At 34.5% G+C, this 26,311-nt stretch overlaps 1 protein-coding gene across 2 annotated transcripts in view; it reads right to left on the bottom strand.

The window, feature by feature from the left end:
• LOC145276850 (peptidyl-prolyl cis-trans isomerase FKBP8-like) overlaps positions 1 to 26,311 on the bottom strand; it is a 104,541-nt gene that overhangs the window by 43,428 nt on the left and 34,802 nt on the right. For both annotated transcript variants that reach the window (XM_080128215.1, XM_080128216.1), the window contains 3 exons: positions 17,444 to 17,531; positions 13,247 to 13,357; positions 12,195 to 12,269 (listed from right to left, as the gene is read on the bottom strand). In XM_080128215.1, the coding sequence (XP_079984341.1) occupies positions 12,195 to 12,269; positions 13,247 to 13,357; positions 17,444 to 17,531 (274 nt within the window). The remainder of the gene's footprint in view (positions 1 to 12,194; positions 12,270 to 13,246; positions 13,358 to 17,443; positions 17,532 to 26,311) is intronic.

Below are 26,311 nucleotides of genomic sequence, written 5' to 3'. Positions count from 1 at the left end.
AAGTAAACCAAGCTGCTCTTTACTCATAGCTGAGGAGAAGGATTAGCTTCATACCTTTCCTAATATTACAACGAATGCAATAGATCTAACTGGATTTTGAACTTTACATAGCCGATCCATAATCTGTGTTGATATCCTTTGCATCAATTATGACCAAAATGAGGAGAGTTTGTTAAATTTGAAGTACATGCTTCACAACAAACATTTACTCATTTGATATTATACACATATTGCTCGAAAATTAACACTCAAAATATTTTTTACAAATTATGCATGAATGGAAACAAGTAAAGCAGTTATCTCCCTATCATCGCTGGAAGATGTGACAAAGTTAGAAGGTGGAAACCGAAAACCAGTGCCCAAGAGGTGTGTCCATTTGCAACAGCACTGTCTGCATTCCCCGATAGTGGCACCTGTACCATTAACCTATCAACTAAACTCTTCACAAAGGGAAAAAGTAAAAACTGCGATTGTTAACCTTCCAGAAATACAGAAGCAAGATAATCACTTATTCAAAAATAACAAAACACAGTTCACTTATCCAGAAATGACACAAGCTGAATCATCACATAAGAAAAAAGCACAAGCAAGGTCATAAAACATAAAAAAAAAATAACAAAAACAATGTCATCACATATTTCAAAATGACACAAACAAGATCATCACATATTTCAAAATGACACAAACAAGACCATCACATATTTCAAAATGACACAAACAAGACCATCACATATTTCAAAATGACAAACAAGACCATCACATATTTCAAAATGAGACAACCAAGATCATCACATATTTCAAAATGACACAAACAAGACCATCACATATTTCAAAATGACACAAACAAGATCATCACATATTTCAAAATGACACAAACAAGATCATCACATATTTCAAAATGACACAAACAAGACCATCACATATTTCAAAATGACACAAACAAGACCATCACATATTTCAAAATGACACAAACAAGACCATCACATATTTCAAAATGACACAAACAAGACCATCACATATTTCAAAATGACACAAACAAGACCATCACATATTTCAAAATGACACAAACAAGACCATCACATATTTCAAAATGACACAAACAACACCATCACATATGTTAAAATGACACAAACAAGACCATCACATATTTCAAAATGACACAAACAACACCATCACATATTTCAAAATGACACAAACAAGACCATCATATATTTCAAAATGACAAACAAGACCATCACATATTTCAAAATGAGACAAACAAGATCATCACATATTTCAAAATGACACAAACAAGACCATCACATATTTCAAAATGACACAAACAAGATCATCACATATTTCAAAATGACACAAACAAGACCATCACATATTTCAAAATGACACAAACAAGACCATCACATATTTCAAAATGACACAAACAAGACCATCACATATTTCAAAATGGCACAAACAAGACCATCACATATTTCAAAATGACACAAACAAGATCATCACATATTTCAAAATGACACAAACAAGACCATCACATATTTCAAAATGACACAAACAAGACCATCACATATTTCAAAATGACACAAACAAGACCATCACATATTTCAAAATGACACAAACAAGACCATCACATATTTCAAAATGACACAAACAAGACCATCACATATGTCAAAATGACACAAACAAGACCATCACATATTTCAAAATGACACAAACAAGACCATCACATATTTCAAAATGACACAAACAAGACCATCACATATTTCAAAATGACACAAACAAGACCATCACATATTTCAAAATGACACAAACAAGATCATCACATATTTCAAAATGACACAAACAAGACCATCACATATTTCAAAAGGACACAAACAAGACCATCACATATTTCAAAATGACACAAACAAGACCATCACATATTTCAAAATGACACAAACAAGACCATCACATATTTCAAAATGACACAAACAAGACCATCACATATTTCAAAATGACACAAACAAGACCATCACATATTTCAAAATGACACAAACAAGACCATCACATATTTCAAAATGACACAAACAAGACCATCACATATTTCAAAATGACACAAACAAGACCATCACATATTTCAAAATGACAAACAAGACCATCACATATTTCAAAATGAGACAACCAAGATCATCACATATTACAAAATGATACAACCAAGATCATCACATATTACAAAATGATACAACCAAGATCATCACATATTACAAAATGATACAAACAAGATACTCACATATTACAAAATGACACAAACAAGATCATCACATATTACAAAATGATACAAACAAGATCATCACATATTACAAAATGATACAACCAAGATACTCACATATTTCAAAATGATACAACCAAGATCATCACATATTACAAAATGATACAAACAAGACCATCACATATTTCAAAATGACACAAACAAGATCATCACATATTTCAAAATGACACAAACAAGATACTCACATATTACAAAATGATACAAACAAGATCATCACATATTATAAAATGACACAAACAAGACCATCACATATTTCAAAATGACACAAACAAGATCATCACATATTTCAAAATGACACAAACAAGATACTGACATATTTCAAAATGACACAAACAAAATCATCACATATTACAAAATGACACAAAACATCACATATTACAAATTTTTTTTTTTTTTTTTCAGGTTATTTAATGCCGAATCCAGTGATTTTGAAGAATCATTTTTTACTAGAGTATGTTTGTTTGTTTTTTTTGTTCTTTGTGTTGGCTTCTATTTAACCTATAGTTGGGACCCTAACAGGTACTACCACTCCAGGTCAGGGTGGACCTGGGAGAAATGGTAATTAAAGGGTGGCTCCACACTCCCTAAAGCCCGCTAGCTGGGGCCTCACCATCGAATATAGTTTAAGGTCATATCTAGGACCGTTGTATGAAGGGTTCTTTTTAGAATTTTTTATAAAAACCAATTTTTTTAAGATATGAGAGTATGGTGATTTAAATATATTCTGTTTTTCATATGATTAGGGTCAGGATGGAGTTTCCTTGTTTTAAATCTTTTGATATATTTTCAGTTCTTTTAGGAATTTAAAGATATTTTCTGCATCGTTGTATTTGAATAGGTTTTTCATATTATTAGCATTGAAGAGGAGGTTCGTTCTTAGGTTAGTTAGTGCTTTGCATTCTATAAGGATGTGTATAACTGTAAGAGGTGTTTGGCAGGTGTTGCATTTTGGTTGTAGTTCTTTTTTCAGAATAAAGGAATGTGTGAGGTTGGTGTGTCCTATACGAAGGCGGGATAGGACAACTTGTTCTTTCCTGGATTTTGTAGGGGTGGGGGGTATTCGTTTACTTTGGTTTTTATTTGAAATAGTTTGTTGTAGGTGTTTTGATTCCATTCCTGTTGCCATTTATTTTGAAGAAACTCATTTATTTTAGGCTTCAGGTCTGTGAATGGTATTTTTATATTATCTGGGGTTAGTTTGAGGGGAGATTTTGCTGCTCTATCGGCTTTTTCATTACCTTTTTCACCTATGTGGCCAGGGGTCCAGCATAAGAGAATTTCTTCATTGTTGGCCATAGTATTTAGATTACATAGGAGTTTTACTATAAGGGGGTTTTCCAATCTTTTATTTTTCAGGGATTCTAGAACTGATCGAGAGTCCGATAGTATAATAAATTTTTGGTAACTGCTGTTGTGGATGATTTCAAGAGCTAGATTTATCGCGTAAGCTTCAGCTGAAAATATTGAACTTTCTGATGGTAGTGCTTTCTTTAGGGTTTTTATGTTTGATACCGCTGCGCAGGCTGTTCTTTCTTTGTCTTTAGATCCGTCAGTGTATATAAGGTGATGTTTTGGGTATTTTTTGAGAATGTTATAAATTTCCTCTTGATATATGCTTGGGTAGCAGTGTCAGAAATTTCGTGAAAATAGTGAATAATTCCACCCCATCTTTCCAAGCTTATAACTCCTCGAAAAATGTAATTCAAGCCCTAATTTTTTTTTTCAATTAAAGGAGCAAGGACCAAGGTTTTATTAAAAAAAAACAAAAACAAAAAAAAACATTGTGTTTTTTTTTAAAAAAAAAGGTTTTAAACTTCGGACTTTACAGGTAAATTTCTAAAAAAGCGATATTTTTTTTGTTTTAAATTTGAATATATTATTTATTGACCTTTTCTCTTCAATTTGTGATATATAAAACTCCCCGACATAATTAATTATTTACTTTTTAATAGACATTTCAAAATGAGAGGCGTGAATTATTCGACCCCCTGTCTTTCCAAGCTTATAACTCCTCGAAAAATGTAATTCAAGCCCTAATTATTTTTTCAATTAAAGGAGCAAGGACCAAGGTTTCACAAAAAAAAAAAAGACAAAAAAAAGACAAAAAAAAAAACAATGTGTTCTTATAAAATAAGGTTTTAAACTTCGGACTTTACAGGTAAATTTCTAAAAAAGCGATTTTTTTTTTGTTTTAAATTTGAATATATTATTTATTGACCTTTTCTCTTCAATTTGTGATATATAAAACTCCCCGACATAAATTAATTATTTACTTTTTAATAGATATTTCAAAATGGGTGACACTTGGGGGGGGGGGGGGGGCGTGAATTTAAAAAAAAACGTTTGTCTAAAATATTATATTCGGTTTATTGGAAAGAACATAAAATTTCACATTGACCCTGAAAATATCGTAAAAATAGAATCAATAGAAAAATTTTGATAGATTTTTAAAGTTTAAAAATTGAAAAATATTGAGTTTGTAAAATTCATTACTGTTTTTAAAAAAAAAAAAAAAATATTTCTATTACTTTTAAAACAACTGTAATAGTTTATTTTGGAAGTATAATCCATAAAGAAAATAAATAACCCACTTTTAACACAGAAATTACGAGATTTTTATATTGTATTCGCAGTTTCGTGTTAGGGGTGTCAAAAATTCCTACAAAAATTCTGATACTGCTAATGCTTGGGTGTGTTTTTGCTTTTTGAAGTTCTTTTAGGCTAAGGTTTACGTTTGGAGTTTTTATTTTCCATAGAAGGATGTTTGGAATTAGTTATGTATGTTAGTAGTGATGATTTCGGTTTCTTTGAGTCCATTCTTAGCCCAAATGGTTTTATTGTTTTTTTATTACTTTCGAATAGGTATTTGTATTTAGGGTTGAAGATGTTTTCGTAGGCTGGGTTTGATGGAGTCGATTTAATTTTTAGATAATATTGGCAAGCTAGTTTTTCAGTTCGAATTTGAGGTGGATATTCGTTTGCCTCTACAAATAAGCTCTATACGGGTGATGTTCTGAAAGCTCCTAGTCACTTATGCTTCCGTGGTGGACTGGGTCTAATTTTTTTAAATATGATTTTCTTGCTGCTCTGTATATAAAGCAAGCATAGTCTAATTGAGATCGGATGAGGTATTTGTATATTTTATGAAGGGTTTGTTGATCTGCTCCCCACTTTGTGTGGGCAACCACTCTGAGAAGTTGAAGGGTGTTATTGCATTTGCGTCTTAGATAGTTTATGTGTGGTATAAAATTTAGTTTTTTATCAAATATGACTCCAAGGAATTTGTATTGGTTGACTACAGGTATGATATTTCCTTCTAGTTTAAGGACTGGGTCATTATGTATTTTCCTAATAGGGCAGAAATGAACACATTGAGTTTTAGATTTAGAGAAGCTGAATCCATTGTTTATTGCCCAGTTGTTGATTCGATTTAAGTTTAATTGTAAAGTCCTTTCCAGGGAATGGATGTGGTGGGATCTGTAGCTGATGACAAAGTCATCGACATAGAGTGCGCTATCAATTGCAGGAGTAAGGTTTTGGATAATTTTATTGATTTTTATTGCAAATAATGTTGTGGATAGGATACTTCCTTGAAGTATGCCTTCTGTTAAATTTTGGTTGTTTGATAAAGTTGTTCCTATTCTGACTTTAAAGTTTCTTGTGCAAAGGAAGTTTTTAATGAATAATGCCAATCGTCCTCTTATGCCTAAGTCTTGGATGTCTTTTATGATACCATACCTCCAAGTGGTATCGTACGCTTTCTCTATATCGAAAAAAAATAGCCGTCATGTGTTGTTTTTTTATGAAGGCTTCTCTTATAAGGGTTTCTAGTCTGGTTATTTGATCGATTGTGCATCTTTTTTTTGCGAAATCCTGTTTGTATATTTGTAATTAGGTTGTTTATCTCTAGGTGCCATATTAATCTTTGGTTGGCTATTCGTTCCAGGGTTTTGCAAAGGCAACTTGTTAAGGCGATGGGTCTATAATTCTGGGGGTTGGAGGAGTCTTTTCCAGTTTTTGGTATTGGGATGATTATCATTTCTTTCCATATTTCTAGAATAGATTGTTTTCCAATATATTGTTGAGGACATTTAGAAGGCACTTAATGGATTCTTCTGGTAGTTGTTTCAGAAATTCGTTGTGAATCTTATCGAGGCCAACTGCTGTGTTGTGGGATTTTTTTATTGAGTTGATTAATTCTTCGAGGGAGATTAATTCGTTGTATATTTCATGGTTGTCTGAGAATAAGTTTAGTTTATATTTTTCAGCGTTGTACTTTATTTTTTGGAATTTTGGGTTGATTTGATTTGAGTTCTTAGCAAACTGTTTAGCTAGTGAGTCTGCTATCTGTTTTTTTTCTGTAATTAGTGTGTTGTCTACTGATAAATGTTTAATGGGGTTCATTGTTTTTTTCTTAGCATGTTCCAGACTGATTTTTGGTTTGTGGAGAAGTTTAACTCGCTTACATATTTTTGCCAGGATGTTCTTTTAGCTTCTTTAATAGTTTTCCGGGTTATTGCTTTATGATATTTAAAGTTGATTAAATTTTGTTTGGTAGGTTCTGTTTGGAATTTTCTTAAGGCTTTGCGCCGTAGTTTGATGGCTTCTTGACATTCTTTGGTGTACCATGGTTTGCTGCATTTATATGGAGTAGATTTGAAAGAGATACATTTTTCGGCGATTGTAGTTAGTTTGTTGGTGAAGTCTTCAATGTTTTGAACGTTTTCATTTGTATTGAGGTGTTTTGAGCATAATTTCTTGTATTCTTCCCAGTTTGCGTTTTTTAGTTTCCATCTTTTAGTTTCTTCTTCCAGGGGGACTTTTAAATTTTCAAGTATTATAGGAAAGTGGTCGCTTCCACAAGTGTCATTGTACGTTGACCATGAAAAGTCCATTAGAATTGACGGATTACATAAGGTCAGGTCTAATGCTGAGTTTTTGCTGGAGTTCGGGCATAGGTATGTTGGGGTTTGATTGTTGAATATACATAAATTATTATTGTTAATGAGTTTTTTCAGGAGTCGCCTTTCTGGTTGGTTTCGTTGCTACCCCATATTGGATTGTGGGAGTTAAAGTCTCCAAGTAGGATGAAGGGTGTGGGTAGTTGCCTTATAATATTTTGGAGTTCATTCGCTTTTAATTTTTGGTTTGGGGGGATGTAGATGGAACAAGTATTGATTTGTTTATGTAGAGTGACTTTAATTGCTATTGTTTGAAAGTTAGTTTTAAGTTCTAAGTGGCTGTGTAGTATATCATTTCGGACTAAGATGGAAGTACCACCTGAAGCGCGGAGATCAGTATTTTTTATGTAGTTGAATTGTTGGTATTTATTTAGGTTTATTTTTTGTTTGTCTTTGAGAAAAGTTTCCTGTAAACAAATAACAGCTGGGTTTAACTTTGCTGAGAGTTGGTGTAGTTCTTCTATATTTGCTTTTATGCCTCTGTAGTTCCACTGAATAATTGTGTTGATCATTGTTGTGCTGTTATTGTTTGATTTTTGTGGGGAGTGTTGTTTTAGAGGTCCATATATTTAGGTCTCTCTGTTTCTTGAGTTTATATTTATTTTTATTTATTTATTTTTTTTTTGGTTCACGTCTCCATCTCATTGGATGTGGAAGGTGTGTCTCTTGTCTGTGTTTGGGTTTCATTTGACAGGTTTTGCCGAGTTTTTTTCTTTTGTTTTGGTCTGGGGCTTTTGGATTTGCTCCGTTTTACATGTTCTTCCTGACTTACTATTTCAATTAATTCATACTTATTTTCTTTTTCAATTAATAGAATTTCTGTTTTTGGTTTGTTTGGCATTTTGTGTTTTCCTGTTTTGCTTCCATTTCTTCTGATACTGTACGTTTATGGTCTGTTTTTGTTCTAGTTCGTGATTTTGGTCTTTCACGTAAGTTTGTGATTTTTGTTGATGAGTTTCTTTTTTATTCTTTGGAATTTGTGTTTGGTTTTGGTCATTTAGTTGAGTTTTTGAGTATGTTAGTATTTGTTTTTTGTTGGTTTCATTTTGGTTTTCTTTTAGGGTTTCAATTAAATTTGTGAGTTCAGAGATCAATTTGTTAAGTAATTCTTGGTAGTCAATTTGGTTGGTTTGGGGTGGGTTTTTGGTAATATCTGCATAAGTGTTTATGTTTTTGTTGGAGTTAACCCTTTTTCTCGCTTCAGGGAAGGAGATACTTTCTTTATATTTAATTTCTGTAATTTACTTTTCTTTTTTGAATATTTTGCAAGTTTTGGAGAAAGCTGGGTGGTTTTCCAGGCAATTTGAACATTTTGCCTCATTGGGGCACTCGCTCTCTGTGTGGCTGGGTTCTCTTAAACCACATTTTCTGCATGTTTCATGTCCTCTACAAGCCTCTCTGATGCCCATATTTTTGGCATTTATAGCATCTTGGTATAGTGGCTTGGTATATATGGTTCTACTTTTTCGTTGGTATACCCTATCTTGATTTCTTTCGGGATTTTGGGGGTATTGAAAGTTAATACATACGTTCTAGTAGATATGGATTGTCCGTTTTTTTTTTTAATATTCTGTCCTGATCTATTACTCCCTGTTTTTTAAGAGCATTTTTGATTTCATCTTTGGTAGCTAGAGTTAAGTCGTGGCTCCTTATGATTCCTTTTGAGGTGTTTAACCTTTCGTGAGCAAAGGTTTTACACTCGTAAGTATGGAATTTTTCCATTTCTAAGATATTTTTCGCATCTTTGTAATTATCAACTGTGATAAGTAAGTTACCATTCATTTTTTTTACCGTTTTTGGTTTGCTGTTTTGGGATATCACTTTTTCGATTAAGAAAGGAGATAGCTCGCTAGTCTTTTTTTCTCCCATGATCTCAATAACTAAGAATCTTGGGAAGTTTTCTTTATTAATGTATTTTTGAATAAATTCTTGCTCACTGTCTGAGCTTGTGTAATCCGGAACATCGGAGTGAGTCCTTTTGCTTTTTTTGTTATTCATATTGATTTTAATTTTATTTCATCCTTCTTGCTCCCCACCCACCTCAGAGCCCTATATGGGAGGTGTTGGGGGGGGGGGGAAACCGATTCGCCCCAACAACAACAGGGATACAAGAAGGACATACTTGTCCAACTGGTGGGTCTGAGCACCTGTCCTACATCCATTTTTACTAAATGTGATTTTCACTGATTTTCAGTAATAATATTTGTTTTCCAGTCATGTCAGATCCATTGTCCAGTTAGTTGATTGACCCATGAGCCACCGCTTTCTAAATCTGTTTATTGTGTGATGTGGGGAGTGTGAGTGTATTTTCTTGTTATGTGTGTCAGATTTAGAGCTGGACATGACCAGCCGATTGATCGGAGCGGGCCTCTCCGACCACCCGTCTAACCGAGGTAAGGGCCAAAGTAGTGTGTTGGGATGGAGAGGAACTTGTTTCTGTCCTCTGCAACCCTCAACTACCAGGATCCGGTTCCAAGGTGATACGGGTCGCCACCTACGGCAAACAGGTAGCCCCGTTGAAGGACTTTTACCCTCTGCTGGGTGGGCACTCAGTGTATTCTAATACCCCACCGACGGGGTTGGGAAGTAGTGGTAGAGGTGAAAAAAAAGACAAAAAAATTGGAAGGGAAGGGAGGGGAAAAAGGGGGCTGTTGTTTTTGTTTTTTAGTTTTGCAGAACATAATTAAGTTTTGCAAAGGGAGATACAAAACAAAAAAAAAAAATCTGTAGGTGCATTTCGTCTCAAGAAGTCAGTAGACAGCCTGATCTGGTAGCACCAACATATTACAAAATGACACAAAACAACATCACATATTACAAAATGACACAAACAAGATTATCCGATGTTCAAAAATGACACGAGCAAGGTCATCACATATTACAAAATGACACGAGCAAGTTCATCACATATTACAAAATGACACGAGCAAGTTCATCACATATTACAAAATGACACGAGCAAGTTCATCACATATTACAAAATGACACGAGCAAGTTCATCACATATTACAAAATGACACGAGCAAGTTCATCACATATTACAAAATGACACGAGCAAGTTCTTCACATATTACAAAATGACACGAGCAAGTTCATCACATATTACAAAATGACACGAGCAAGTTCATCACATATTACAAAATGACACGAGCAAGTTCATCACATATTACAAAATGACATGAGCAAGGTCATCACATGTTACAAAATGACACAAGCAAGTTCTTCACATATTACAAAATGACACGAGCAAGGTTATCACATATTACAAAATGACACGAGCAAGGTCATCACATGTTACAAAATGACACGAGCAAGTTCATCACATATTACAAAATGACACAAGCAAGTTCTTCACATATTACAAAATGACACGAGCAAGGTTATCACATATTACAAAATGACACGAGCAAGTTCTTCACATATTACAAAATGACACGAGCAAGTTCTTCACATATTATAAAATGACACGAGCAAGGTTATCGCATATTACAAAATGACACAAGCAAGTTCTTCACATATTACAAAATGACACAAGCAAGTTCTTCACATATTACAAAATGACACGAGCAAGTTCTTCACATATTACAAAATGACACGAGCAAGTTCATCACATATTACAAAATGATACGAGCAAGTTCTTCACATATTACAAAATGACACGAGCAAGTTCATCACGCATTACAAAATGACACGAGCAAGTTTATCGCATATCACAAAATGACACGAGCAAGGTTATCACATATCACAAAATGACACGAGCAAGTTCTTCACATATTACAAAATGACACGAGCAAGTTCATCACATATTACAAAATGACACGAGCAAGGTTATCGCATATTACAAAATGACACAAGCAAGGTTATCGCATATTACAAAATGACACAAGCAAGGTTATCGCATATTACAAAATGACACGAGCAAGTTTATCACATATTACAAAATGACACGTGCAAGTTCATCACATATTACAAAATGACACGTGCAAGTTCATCACATATTACAAAATGACACGTGCAAGTTCATCACATACTACAAAATGACACGAGCAAGGTTATCGCATATTACAAAATGACATGAGCAAAGTTATCGCGTATTACAAAATGACACAAGCAAGTTTATCGCATATTACAAAATGACACAAGCAAGTTCATCATATATTACAAAATGACACGAGCAAGGTTATCGCATATTACAAAATGAAACGAGCAAGGTCATCACATATTACAAAATGACACGAGCAAGGTCATCACATATTACAAAATGACACGAGCAAGTTCATCACATATTACAAAATGACACGAGCAAGGTCATCACATATTACAAAATGACATGAGCAAAGTCATCACATATTAGAAAATGACACAAGCAAGGTCATCACATTCAAAAATGACACAAGCAAGTTCATGACATTCAAAAATGATGCTAGCAAGGTCATCAGTTTCAAAAATGACACGAGCAAGGTCATCACATATTACAAAATGACACGAAGTCATCACATTCAAAAATGATATGAGCAAGTTCATCACATTAGAAAATGACACAAGCAAAGTCATCAGATTGAAAAATTACACAAGCAAAGTGATCACATATTCAAAAATGTCATTAACAAGGTCATCACATATTCAAAAATGTCACAAGCAATGTCATCACGTTCAAAAATGTCACGAGCAATGACATCACATATACAAAAATTGTGAAGACATTGTCAGTTTTATTATCCTTAACTTTAATAACATCTCATCGAGATATGTTAAGCAAGTATAGAAGTAGATCACTAAAGAATTAGCAAATGATCATCTCTTAAACGAAATGAACAAAGCTATACCAAGCTCAACAGTCTGGATTAACACCAATTTATATGAGTGCGAGTCTCAGTAATTTTAGCCAATCAAAGCTTTAATGATACAAGGAATTAAACGGCAGATATATTTACTTTAAGTAAGAATTAATAGCACCACGGTAGTCACTCCGAGAGAACAAGTAGTTGCCTCGTTCCTTTTTCAAAGATCTGAAAAGGAAAAGAAAAATAGAATCAATTATTTTTGGAAAAAAACAAACAAACAAACAAACAAAAAAAAAAACAATGTGTGATTACTTTTTTTTTCTAATCAATTTGATTGTTGGAAAATATTGAGATTATATCAAGTAATGTACGTGCAAAATATTGTTTTTTTTTTTAATAAAATTTGTGTCTGCTGTGAATGAAAAAAAAAAAATTATTATTTTGAATAATTTCTCAATTTGTAACATAAAATTTAATTTCTATTTTAAATAAGTCATAATATCATATAATGTTATGCTTGACAATGATTGATTATCCCCAATATGTCTTACACTATATTTATCCTTTATTCTTCTTTGTATTTTTCTAGAAAGAGTGGGAAGGGAAGATAAAGTACAAATGTTTTTTATCTCCTTTTTCAAGTGAACATTTTATGATTAGTGTCGGAGAAAGAATACAAACTGCGTTTTCATCTAGAACAAATTATTGAAATCCTTAAAAAAAATTAAAAAAAAAAAAAAATGAATCCAAGAAAATAAAGAAGAGTAACACTGAGTTTTTTCTTGTTTTATTATTATTTGTCAACAAAAAAATTCAAACAAATTGTTAATGAGGAAAAAGAGCATCTGAAACGTTTGTATATTAATGAATCAAAAAATTATTACAAATAAAAGTCACCAGTTTTATGCCAAGCCAAACTGGTAGCAATTTATACACTTGGGTGGATTGTTTTCTTAAAGCACCTGATATTCCAAAATATCACCCATCTAAATATTAACCAGGTTCAACTTTAGCAATCTGAAGAAAATCAGAATTTCAAAGGAATTTGATTGTTTAACAAATAGTTCATGAATAGTCAAGTAAGAACTGCAGTAAGAATAACAGACATGTTCATCATATGTAATAATAAAAAAAAATTCAATGTAAAATCTCAATGTGAAATAAAATAAAAAAATTCAATGTGAAATAATTATTAAAGTTACCCATGATAAATTCTTTCATCAATTGTCATAAGATTATAATTTGGTCCCTCTTCTTTTCCCAGAAGTTCAAGTGTGTATGTGATTGTAGAATTTGCAGGAATTTCTGGAGATCTAAATAAATAAATACAATAAATTAAAATCAAGCATTAAAAAAATTGTACATACAAATGTATTTTAACATTTAATTATCTACTGAATGCAAAATAAACTCATACAATTTATATGAAAATAAAATGAAACTATATTTTTGGTTTTATTTTTTAAAGCAGAGAATGGAAAAAGGTTTACTTTTTAATTGGTAGTGTAATATTTTAGGTAGTAGACTAAGATTTTACAAATAACACAATAAAATTGGTAATTTTTAGGAATTGGAGATTTTGGTTTTTATGCCATATAATTTATTTTTAAAATAGTCATCTGATAAGAGAAATTAGTGTTACAAACAAAAACAAAACATAAGTATCATAGCAAATGTAGAGACATTTATTTATGAAAATCAAGCATTAAATGTACTTACAAAAAAAAAAAAAAAAAAAAAAATGGAAAAATAAATTTTCAATTTTTTTTTTTTCCATACAAAACTAGACTCTGGTATCTACCGCGATGTTAGGGTAAGAGGATTAGAGTAACTTGTGTGTTTTTTTGTAGAAGGTAGAATTGTACATAGTGAATCTTGTCAAAGTCATATTGGAATAATAATGCGAGAGATTCAGAATCTAAGAATAGACATAAAAATGTTTCTGATTTCCAGGCTTTTAAGCTGTGTGCTGATTGGATTATTGGTGGCAGAAATGCTCTTTGGTTCTGATATACATGCATCCTTTGTTGTGTGCGAACACATCGTGCCATCATTCATGTTGCCAATTATTTTAGCAGAGCTCAAATTATTTTGGTGTATAGATATTTTTTTTTCAAGGCGGATGGAAAAGTTTTTGATGTTTACCTGATTCCAGAATTTAGCAACATTATAACTGACATGCCAATCATTGTGTTGAGAATGTTGAATTGGTTTGCACACTTTGCCCCATGGATAAGATTGAGTATGTCTTGCCAATATGATTGTGAGATGGTGCTCTTGCTATACACAGGCTCTTATGATTGCATATGCATAGATGCATTCAATACAGCTTATCAATTTGTGGTGTGGCGACTGACCAGAGGAAACAGCAAACGAGTTTTTAGCTTAGATGCATCATTTTGTTTTGCTGGTTAAGGAGGGTGTTACTTGAAAGATAAGTGACATGTACGTTCATGTTAGGGTTGCTACATGTAAAGCTGCTGATCTAGACTTCCTCCAGTTTGGACACCATTACAATAATACAACTTCTGATCTAGACACAAGCCATCATTACTAATGACAGTAAGTGCAGGGAACCAGTAATGGAATTGGGTATATATCATCAGTGTCAGGAAAATGTCCAAGACGTCAGCATTACTATTCTTCCCGTGCAAATGAAAAACCAAAAGTTGCTGTGAAAATGTTAGTGGTCAGACAAAAATGTAGGATATGGTTTCCAGATGCTTACAGATGCTGGTGAAAATACTGGGAGAACTCAAAAGTATGGGAACAGAAAGTCAGATATCAGACAGGTTGTAAATGTTGACGTCCTGAATGTGCATAAACAATTGCTGGGTTTTTCTATTATTTTGATTGTTTGGACAATTATTCTCATCTTTAGTATTATTAGCACAACATTTCAGTCGTTGAAACCTATGACCTTTGTCAGGTGTAAACTCCATGTTTTTTTTTTTCGACTAAGGGAAATGGGTTTAGCTCTGTATTGTAAGAAATCAGACTGTGGGTTTGAGGGTGTGTCCGTAAATTATAAAAAAGTTCAATTTTCAAGGGTCACTACGGTATTTTTAAAGATTTTCTTATGATTCAATTTTTAACTTAATTCTTATGTTAATTGTCAATATTAGTGAAAAAACGTTTTATGAAACCATGGATAGAAACTTACGCGTGTTTTCATTTTTTTTTTTTTTGTTTTCATTCCCCAAGGCGGGATGACGTTAAAATACTAGATATAGAAGAAAGATGGAGGGTTAGGAAACTCAAGGAAGCAGCACATATGGTGGATAGCAACAACATCCTAAACTGTCAAAGTATTGAATTTAACCAAATTTGGAATCCATTTATTACAAATTTATATACGGAAAATAATAGAAAATAACAAAAAGAAAAAAAAAATTCATCTAACCCAAGGGAGATAATCCCTCCTCCCCAAAAAAGTTTTTCCTTGGAGTCGCCTTGCACCATTTTTGAGAGAAAAAAAAAAAAAAAAAAAAAAAAAAAGCAACAACACAAGTAAATTGTCTATCTAATTTTCACAAAAAAAATTTTCAGACTGCACTAGTTGCAATTTCGACAAAATACATATCTAATGTGGATACGTTGCTTGCATATCTAATGTGGACACGTTGCTTGCTTTTGTCAGGAAAATGAGCTGGGAAGGCGAAGAATTCAACGTAATCTCATCCACCAGACTCTTGTAAATGGTGCATTCCTGGTTATGACTGTTCGCATCAATGGAATATCATGTATAATTCTAGTGGATACCGGATACACACAATCACTTGTCTGCAAGTTGTGTTGTAAGGAATGGACGAGGAAAGTAACCTGTGTGCTCACAGCAGACACAAGCACACTTAATTGCTGTGGAACTGGAGTGGTTCACATTAATATTGGTGCAAACTTCAGCATCAGCATAGAATTTTTAGTTGTGGAGGGAAACCTACTTGGATTGGATTTGTTGCTTGGGTTGGATGCAGTCAAGACTGGGAGGAGTAGATGAGACTTGTGTTGGTGATCAAATTCTGCATTACCATTACTGGATCTGATTTAACTACGGATACGAAAACTTGGAAGTGTATCACATCTTGGAAATGGGCTGGGGACCAAACTCCAATTATGTTGAAAAATAGACTTGCCGAATAACCAGCCCAGCACAAATTTGTGAGGAATATGATCGTGAGCTGCAAACGTGGATCAACTGCAGAGGATGAACTCGGTTCCACTAAAGGGTCTAACTCCTTCATGGCTGTTCTGCAGAAAAACAAACAGAAGATTCGGTTTGTTATGGATTATCAGGAGCTAAATGAGCACGTGGACATGTATACGGCTAACATGGATGTTTGCTTGCAAAAATTAAGGGAATAGCAACAGCAACGATCAAATGTTGCAGTGCTAGACCCTATTTGCAAGTACATATCGACAAATCTTTTTGGCCTTTCCAAACAGTAGAGATCAAGGGGCAACAATATTGTCTTACCCACCTAAGATTTGGGATCAATGTCACCCTTTAATAATGAGGGCCATTTAAGTCAGGACGAGATCATAAATACGGCTATGTCTTCATATATTGACAACATTTTTTTTGAGTGTGTGCTCTACGACCAGTGTCAAAGAATATGCTATGGTGGCGTGGAAGTGAACTTCTAGTAGTTCCCAATAGTTCCCTGTTGAATTGTATTTTCAGTGTGTAGGAAATTGACTGCCCATTTCTCGGTGCATGGTGGGTGCAGATCACAATACTAATAATTTATTTATTACTAGCCAGTGTCTGGTGGGTACAAATCACAGTACTAATAAGTTAGTTATCGCAAACCAGTGTCTGGCCGGTGCTGACTGCAATACAATGTTACTTATTACTAGCCAGTGTATGGTGGGTAAAGATCACAATACTAATTAGTTATTTATCGTCAGATAGTGTTCAGTTGGTGCAGGTCACAATAATAAGTAATTTATCGCCAGCCAATGTCTAAGTTCTATATCTCAAGCAGTTATCCATATTTGTCTACAAAAATATTTTTTAATTCATGGTCTTATCAGAATTAATATTATACTGATTATTCTATTGAAGAGCATTCTATTGTATACTTATGCGATGAAGTTTTAAACTACCATGGAAGTTCTGCTAATTATTGTTCAAGATGTAGCATGAGGAACTCTACAGATGTCAGGTGTGTCAGAAAAAGATAAAGATTGACATAGTACTTGAAAAGCATTTTGAATGCTGCATGTAATAAAATTATACAAGTGATGGTGCTTAGGAGCTAGAGTAAATGCCATTTTAAATGACTGTTTTTGGAGAGGTATAAATAAAAATTAAATTTAATAAACAATAAAAATAATAAAAAAAGAATGTATCATCTGAGAAGCAAAGAGAGAAACAAATATTTCAAATATATTCATACCTTCCTAAAGAACCATAAGCATATTTAGCATCACATTTCAATTCAGCAATTTCATTTTCAGCCATTAAAGCAACTGTAATATCCCAAGCTGAAAAAAATAAAATAAATAAAATCTGGTAATGAGTTCAATATTAAATTAAAAGTATAAATTTATTAAAAAAGAAATTGAAGTTTTTTGGGTTTTTTTTTTACAAGAGAGTCACCTCTTATCAAGGCCTTGAGGCCACTCGAGGATAAGAGTTAATGAGCATACAGTAGTCATTGGGACAATAGTGTAGTAATCGTTAGTAATGGAAATTTGGTAAATTGGATTATTTAAGGAAACGGCTTATCATGAACTTGTTTATGTTGGACTTGAAAATGACCATATTGTAGTCAGCTGAAAAGTAGGCAAACGGAACAGAGTTCCACAACAGGCAGTTCTAAGTTTTAAAGAACTGTAGTTGACAAGATTGATTAAAAATCTGTTGATCAATGTTGACCTTCAAACATTCAATTTATGCTCAGGCACATAATCTTCGCTTATTACCAGTGTGTGTATTACATGCATCACAAATAATTCATATAGGCAAATGAATGTTGAAGCAAGGAGAATTTACCATATTTCTAACTACTCCAACATAATTAACTATAGAAATTCTTGTGATCCTTTCCAGTCAGCAAAAATCAAACATCGTTTTTGGTTTTTAAGAACTAAGAAAATAGACTAATTTATAATTCTTCTAATAATAAATACCTTCTTTCCTTTACTCAATTTAAAGTTAATTGTATCTGTTAATAATTAGTGACAAGCATGCAATAATGCAAAAAATCTTATGGCCAAGGTAAGTGAATTTACTGATTCTTTTGAAAACTTCTTTCCATGTTTCTAATGAAATTGGAATTCAACAAATAATATTAACTGCTAACTCTAACACTGCATGGCTGGAGCACATTATCTGAAACTACTTTTTGCATGTCTTTCATTTGATTAAGTTTGAATCAGTTTCAAACTTACAGATACTGCATGGGTATTTCTCGTGTAAGACAGACATTGTTTTTTCTGCATTGGATATCATATTTCATTTTTGTTGTATTAACTTTCAAGCCATTCCATTTCACCTCTTAAATACTATACACACTTGTCTTGTACTGACACACACACACACACACATATATATATATATATATATATATATATATATATATATATATATATATATATATATATATATATATATATATATATTACCGTTATTGGATATTTTACCTTTCACCAGACGATCCATTCACGTGAAATCACCTTTTTCATCACCTTATTCCCTCTGCTTCAATATTTGTTACCAAGTAAGATCTATGACTTACTTGTAGTTTCATTAAATAATTTTGCAAGCAAAATCCGATCCCGCATTTTGCTAAATCCTACCCTCTGATGAGAAGGAAAGTATTTCTTTGAAACTCCGCGGATTAAGGACTATCCACTTATTTAGTGTTTCCTTTTTAAAATTAAATGTTTTTAACTCTTTTTCAAAGTGTTTTTTAACGTTTTATTAACTAGCTGTTCTTTATATATATATATATATAAATTTCAACAATATTTCTCGCAGTTAATAGTGGCCAAATGGATTTAGTCTTTGCTAATAGAGTCAAAGATGGCTTCGTTGCCTGGTTTGAATCTCTTGACCAGTGTTAATTATGACACTCTGCAATGACAATTCTCAAAAGGATGAAACACTAGTGTCTGTAGGTATTTAATAATTATTATAGTAAATAATTGTGTGTGTATATATATATATATATATATATATATACATACACAGGTAGCAAAAAGAAAGTCTGCAAATGTAAGCTAAATTTAATGTAACTGTTTAAACAAACTATACCTCATTTGATTGGCCTTTTATTCTTCTATAATTTTACTTGTTCATATTTGACTTTTAATTGAAATATTCTAGTGTTCACGTCAATTTAAAAAAATAACTTTAAATTGAGGAGGCAAAAGAAAGTCTACACAATGGAAAATTGTTATTTAAATATAAATTTAGGACATTAATGCAACACAAATACAACAGGAACACAATGAACTAGTAAATATTTAGTTGCATAGTCCTTCTGCAATTTGTCAGCCTGCAATCTTTTGGGAATTCCTTGAATTAGACTGCAGCAATACTCCAGGGAAAGGGCATCCCACTTTAATTTTTGTCCAAAGTTCTTCCAAATTTGAAATTTTATCATTGCGTAGCTGTTGCTTGATGTAATGCCATACATTTTTGATAGGATTGAGGTCTGGAGATTGTGCAGGCCAATCTAAACACGGAATAGCATGCTCTTCCAGGAACCTATTGACATTGCCAGCTGTGTGAATGGGAGCATTGTCCTGTATGAAGTTAGGATTATCATCCAAATTCTGACCAAAGTAGGGTAGAAAATGCTCAGTTAACATATTAATGTACTTGATCGAATTAATTCGACCTTGCAAACAAACTATAGGCCCTGGGCCATTGGTACTAATAATGCTCCACACCAAAACTGAACATCCACCACCTTGCAGCGTTGAAACTGAGCAGCTACGATTAAATTCTTCGTCTTTCCTCCGATGGGCGTACTGCCTACCATCACTGTCTAGCCTATTGAACTTGCTTTTTTTTTTTTTTTTTTTTTAAATTACATTTTCACCCCAAACAAGGCACATTGCCACTTTGGTGTAGGGGGCTACTATCAGGGGCAACAACTACTAGGGTACTATGTTGGGATTTGGGCAGCAAGATGTCGGTTCACGTCACACTTGAACTTCTGCATGTCAGTACAGTTGGGGAAGCAGTGGCCTGGAATGGAATTCCAGAGTTTAGCGGTTCTGGGGAAGAAACTATTGGAGTAGAAAGATCTTTTACACCTAGGGATCTTTACTGTGTGGGGGTGGGATTTAGCTGCCTGTCGCGTTTGTCGAGGGTGTCTACGTTGTGGGGGCACAAGTGTCTGCAGTTCGCCAGAGCATTCACCATTAAAATACTTGTAGAACAAGTAGAGGGATGCAACATTATGTCGATGGGACAGAGGTTGAAGCTTAGATGCCAGTTCAGGGCCTATCAGATTTGCGACTCTCTTTTGAACCTTGTCTAGGAACGAGAGAGAGACAGATGCACCAGCCCAAATGTGACAGCAATACTCCATACATGGGCAAATGGTGGCCTTATAGAGGTACAGGATACTTTCGGGTGTTAGTAGTTTTCTAGCACGGTAGAGAGAGCCTACCTTCTTCGCAGCGGCCCTGGCAACGCTTTCAGTGTAATTGTTCCAATTCATGTTTCCTGTGAACGTTACGCCAAGCAGTTTGAAAGATGTATTCTCAGATAAAGAGTCACTGGCCATTGCTATTGGTGGCAGAGAAGGTTTCTTGTAATTATTGAAGGAAACTAGTTTAGTCTTGGCAGCATTGAATGTGACCATCCATTTATGTCCCCATTCCACTACAGATTGGAGGTCATCCTCTAGTGTTTTTGCCATTTCTTTAGATATATGTTCATTTGTTTTCCTGTCATGCCTGTTATAGAGTGTGGTGTCATCAGCATATATACCCATCTCAGGGGGAATTTTGTCGGGGAGGTCATTAATGAATATTAGGAACAATAGAGGTCCAAGGATAGACCCCTGAGGCACTCCCGCATTTATATCATATTGTTTAGATGTACGACTGTCGAGGACAACCCGGATTTTTCTCTTATCTAAGAAGGATTTAATTATGTTAAGTATTCTACAAGTGACACCGTATGATCTAATTTTCCTGAGGAGACCCTCATGCCACACCCTGTCAAAAGCCTTAGATATATCTAGAGCTACCGCTCTGCCCTCCCCCGCTTTGTCCAGTGAATGGTATATACGTTCAGAGATTACAGTGAGGATGTCTGCTGTGGAATGGGCTTGTCTAAATCGATATTGTTTGTCAGCCAGAAGTTTAGCATCTGTAAGGTGATGGGCTAGAGCATGGTTAATTAAGGTCTCAAATATTTTGGCGAAATGTGGGAGGAGGCTAATGGGGCGATAATTAGATGGGTCAGTTCTTTCACCAGAATTCTTGAATACTGGTACCACAGAAGCAGTTTTCCAACAGTCCAGAAAAAAAGATTCATTAAGGCATTTGTTGTAGAGTTTGGAGAGAACTGGAGCTACTTCAGCTGAGCACTTTTTTAATAGCACAGCTGGGATGAGATCGGGTCCACATGCTTTTGAAGTGTGAAAGTTTTTTATGATAGCATGCACCTGAGCAGGGGTGATTTTTAGATCATCTAGCGTGGCGTCTGTCCGCAAAGGAAAGTCAGGCAGGGGGTGGTTGGAAGTGTTCAGTGTGGAGTTTGAGGCAAACCGACTGGCAAGCATATTAGCCTTGTCAGTTGCTGAGCAAACAACTTCATTATTGTTGGTTAGTGGGGGAATTGTTGATTACCCATTATTTACTACACTGTTGTAGATTTTCCAGAAGTCACGCGTTCCTAATTTTTGTGCTTCTATGCATTTTTTAGTGGTTTAACTAAATTCTCTCTTAGCTGACGCTATTTCTTTCTTAATGTTACTTCTAGCTTCTATATACTTCTGTCTGTTTGAACTGGATTTATGTCGGTGAAATCTGTGGTATGCATGCTGCCTTTGAGCAATGGCAGTTGCGCAAGTAGAAGTAAACCATTGGGGAGAGTGGGGCTTGCTATAAAATTTCCGCATGGGAACATGTGCTTCAATTGCCGTTTTGAACCATTCAGTGGTCTCATTTGCGCACTGTTCAGCAGGAAGAGAAAAAATATTTCCCCATGAGGCATCTCTGTAAGATCTCTGATGGCTTCCCAGTCAGCCTTTTTATAATATCTCGTTGTTTTGAACACTGGCTCTTCAGTTTTGGGTCTAGAGTTTAGGGCGATTTCGACCATTATCACTGCATGATTGGCATTACAGAGTGGGCTGTCAGCATTTGTTATACAATCCTCGGAACTGTTGTCAGAAATAGATCTAGAAGTGATGCGTGTTGTTCTTACTGGTCAGGGAAACGGGTTGGAAACGTAACCATCTGTGATAGGGAGTGAGATATAGAGAAGCTATGTGTTGTGCTGCCCACTGCATCTGTGTAAGTAGAGAATTCAAGCCAGTTTTTGTGGTGGACATTAAAGTCACCAAATACATGTGCTAGTGTTGAGGGAGAGTACTGTGTCTATGCTGTCAGATACCTTGTTAATTACGGTGCAGTCCTGGGTCGAGGGAGAGCAGTAGAGAAAATAAAAGTAGCTAATGTTATGTTGTATGTTTAGTCTAAAGCACATAAAGGTTTGATCATCCGATTCTAGGTTTGTTTCTCTAGTCAAGGAGAGGGTGTTACAAATGTAGACTCCAAGTCCGTGCATATGTCTGTCAGAGTCCTTACAGTAGAGTGGGAGATAGCCAGGCATGTTAAAGTAGTTAGAAGGGCTGGAGGAGTGTAGGTTAGTCTCACTTAGTGCTAAGATATCCGGGGTGTTTGTTAGGAGAAATGCTTTGACATCATTTAAATTAGTTCTAAGCCCATGGATGTTCGTAAATGCAAGCCTCAAGGGAGAAGGCAGGTTGGTTTTGTTTGAGTTTGGGCCTGGTTTTAGCGTAATTTTTTATTGTACTGTCATATTTTTTTTAGAGTTTCAGTTTAGGTAAGGGATGCTGAACAAGTGGTTATGCAGAATACCAGACATGCAACACAAGCAGACCATCAGTTGTCCTGCCATCTACTAAGATTGTGGCCTCGGGATAGCCCACCGGGGATGAGTGCAGGGTTCCTTTCCATGCGCGACATCGCACTACAAACAACCCGATATTATACAACTGTTGACGGAGCAGCTGCTCTAAGCGCTACCAAAGAGTTAGGGCTCCAGTACTACCAGTTGGGAACAGCAGCCAGGAACTGTCTATCCAGTACCCTCAACCCATCAGACGATGGTCAACCCAATCTACTTGTACTGGCATTATGGCATTCAAGCACTTCTAAGTGCCCAGTTTAGGGGATGGGATGTGTCGGGAGTGGGGAAAATGGCGTTCATGGCCCTAGTCAGAAAACAAGATCGACCACTGAAGCTCTGTTGACTCCCTATGATTCGACCTCTACGCCTAGCTAATAAGCAAAGAAGGAGTATGGAAGCCGGGCGATAGACAGTGCCTATCTACTCCTAAAGCAGTTTATGTTTGCAGACCGGTAATTTGTTTGAGTCACCAGCTCTAGGAAGGTTGTCATCCAAGACTGGAGAGGTCTTCCTCCCCTTAGGTTTAGCTTCAGAGTTTTCCTTCTCCTAGACGGATTACCTGGGAAGATCTATGGGTCCATCAGCACCGAGAGGGTTTTCCCCGCGCCTGGGTCCTAATCCCGGTATTTCTGAACACCTGGGTTGGTGGTTAATGTTAACAGGTTAGTTTAAAGGGGTTATATATCAACTGAAAAATTATACTCCTCAAAGTGATTACAGGGCATTGCTATTTCATTGTTTGTTAAGAGGGGCTGAGTAAGGGGTCATTCAGTGGGAGCAGCTATATTTGCAAACAGGTCTGTTGGTAGGCGTTAACATGGTTTGTTTTTTCCTTTAGGTTAAAATAAAAAAAAAAATATAAAAAAAAATTCCTTTTATTTTTGTTGGCTTAGGAATAGGATAATGCGTTGCCGAATCGTATGGTATTACGAATTAACTAGAAAAAAAAAATTGTATAAGCTCTGGATATTTTAAATAGCAGGAGGGTTAAGTTGTATATTCAATAGATACAAGTAACGTCATTTTTGATATGACGTACATTACAGTACAGGTATAACATTGCTAAGCTAAGGAAGAGACAGCTATTGCTATGTAGTATAGATAGTTGTATATCTAAGTACAGACTATTGTTAGTGAGTATCGACCTGGATAAGAATAAACTAATGCATGCCTGAGAGGTAGAAATGTAACATATGTTTAGTGATCATGACTTCCAATCGGTCAGCATGTGAAGGTTATGGGCTGAAAGCAAAGGACCCCCATCTGAGTCAGGTGTATTAGTATTAGTGGCAGCTTGGGGAGTAGAGCAGATTGTTAGTTTTCAGGAGAGGATTACACTTACAGAATATAGTTATGATTAATTATAAGAGTTTTAAGTGCCAAGTAATGTTTAGTTTGAGAAAAGAAAAACAGAAGTTTTTTTTTTTTTTTTAGCTTAGCATGCAGGTCAGACATAGGCAGTCATCTTGGAGGCAAAGTACATATTGGATATACGTAGCAATCCAGCAAGGGTGCTTGTACCGTAATGAGAACTTGCTTTCGTCGCTAAAAAGCACTTGTGACCAATATAAAGAGTCATGATCATCATTGCATCTGATGAAGTCCAGACGGCGCTTTCTGTTCTTTACAGAAATCATTGGCTTGCATCTTACAACATATCCTCACAAATTAAATTCCTTCAATATGTTCTTGACAGTAGAAAGAGAGCACTTTTTAACAAGATTGCACTGTTGTTGGATTTGGGGAGCCGTTTCAAATTTGTTTAAGCTTTGGATCTTAATAGCATTGTCTTCCCTGTTAGAAGTAAGTCTAGTGCGAACAGATTTAGGGGCATCATGAACACTGCTGGTGTTTTGGTGCTTTTGCACAGTCTTTCGTACCGTTTTCTCATCACATTTCAATCTGCGGCCGATTTCTCGATCGGATAAACCAGAAAGGTGGAGATTAATGAGCTCCTGACGATCACTAAGAGAAAGTCATGGCATATGGACTAAATGTTACGTTGTATAACCTGGAGCAACAACAATAATGATTAGAGATGCTTTGTTGCTTGTTGGTGGATATTTTAAACTGATTTAGGGGCAATAATTTAATCTGGTTTTAAGCGAATTTGTTACTGTGGACTTTTTTTGCCTCCTCAATTTGAAGTTATTTTTTTAAATTGACGTGAGCACTAGAATATTTCAATTAAAAGTCAAATATGAGCAGGTAAAATTACAGAGAAATAAAAGGCGAATCAAATGAGGTATAAATTGTTTAAACAGTTACATTAAATTTAGCTTAAATTTGCAGTTTCTGAAAAAATTACAAGTGCAGACTTTCTTTTTGCTGGCACTATATATATATATATATATATATATATATATATATATATACAGTGCCGGCAAAAAGAAAATGGGCAGATTAATCTGATGGAGGGGTTGTCATAAAAATTAGGTTTATAAAATTACATTAATCTGCCCATTTAAATCTGACTTAGGTGCTGTAAGCAAAAACATCTTAGACAGAATCATCCCTCTTATTAAAGAAAAAGTTAATTTCCCTGTTTGGCTAAATTCAGATTCCGTAATTAATTGGTTTGTCTCCCTTAAGAATAAACACGTCTTTAACTTCATAACCTTTGACATCCAAAATTATTATCAATCAATTTCTCCGATTCTTTTAAATAAGGCTCTAATCTGAAAGAACTTAAATACCACTTTAAACATATCCAAGGAGGTCTTTATAGAGATGATCTCTTTCTGCAAACACAAGTCCAAATTCAATTATGATAAATTTGAAATTATATAGCCATTAATTTAACCTTTCAGATATATATTCTTTTCTATAACATTATTGTTTTCTCTACACTCTACATACTTTCTTAATATTTTACAACTTAAAAATTTTTTTTTTTTTATTGTAATTCTTTTTTTTCCTTTGTTTGGCCAGTTTTTCATCTGTAAGTTCCGTTTTTAGCGTTCAAATATTCCTATCTATCAATATATTCATCTACTTACACATATTTTGCATGTATGTTTACTTATACTTTACTATATGCATTTACTTACTTACATGATGATTGCACGTCTTGTCAGACGAGTGCTACTCCCTTAGACACTTAAAGTCCATGAGCCCAAAAATGACTTCCATCGCCACT

Source organism: Euprymna scolopes, chromosome 5 (genome assembly GCF_053919585.1).
Source record: "Euprymna scolopes isolate OS-2025 chromosome 5, ASM5391958v1, whole genome shotgun sequence".
Classification (NCBI taxonomy): Eukaryota; Metazoa; Mollusca; class Cephalopoda; order Sepiida; family Sepiolidae; genus Euprymna; species Euprymna scolopes.
This window is presented reverse-complemented; position numbering and strand designations above follow the sequence as displayed.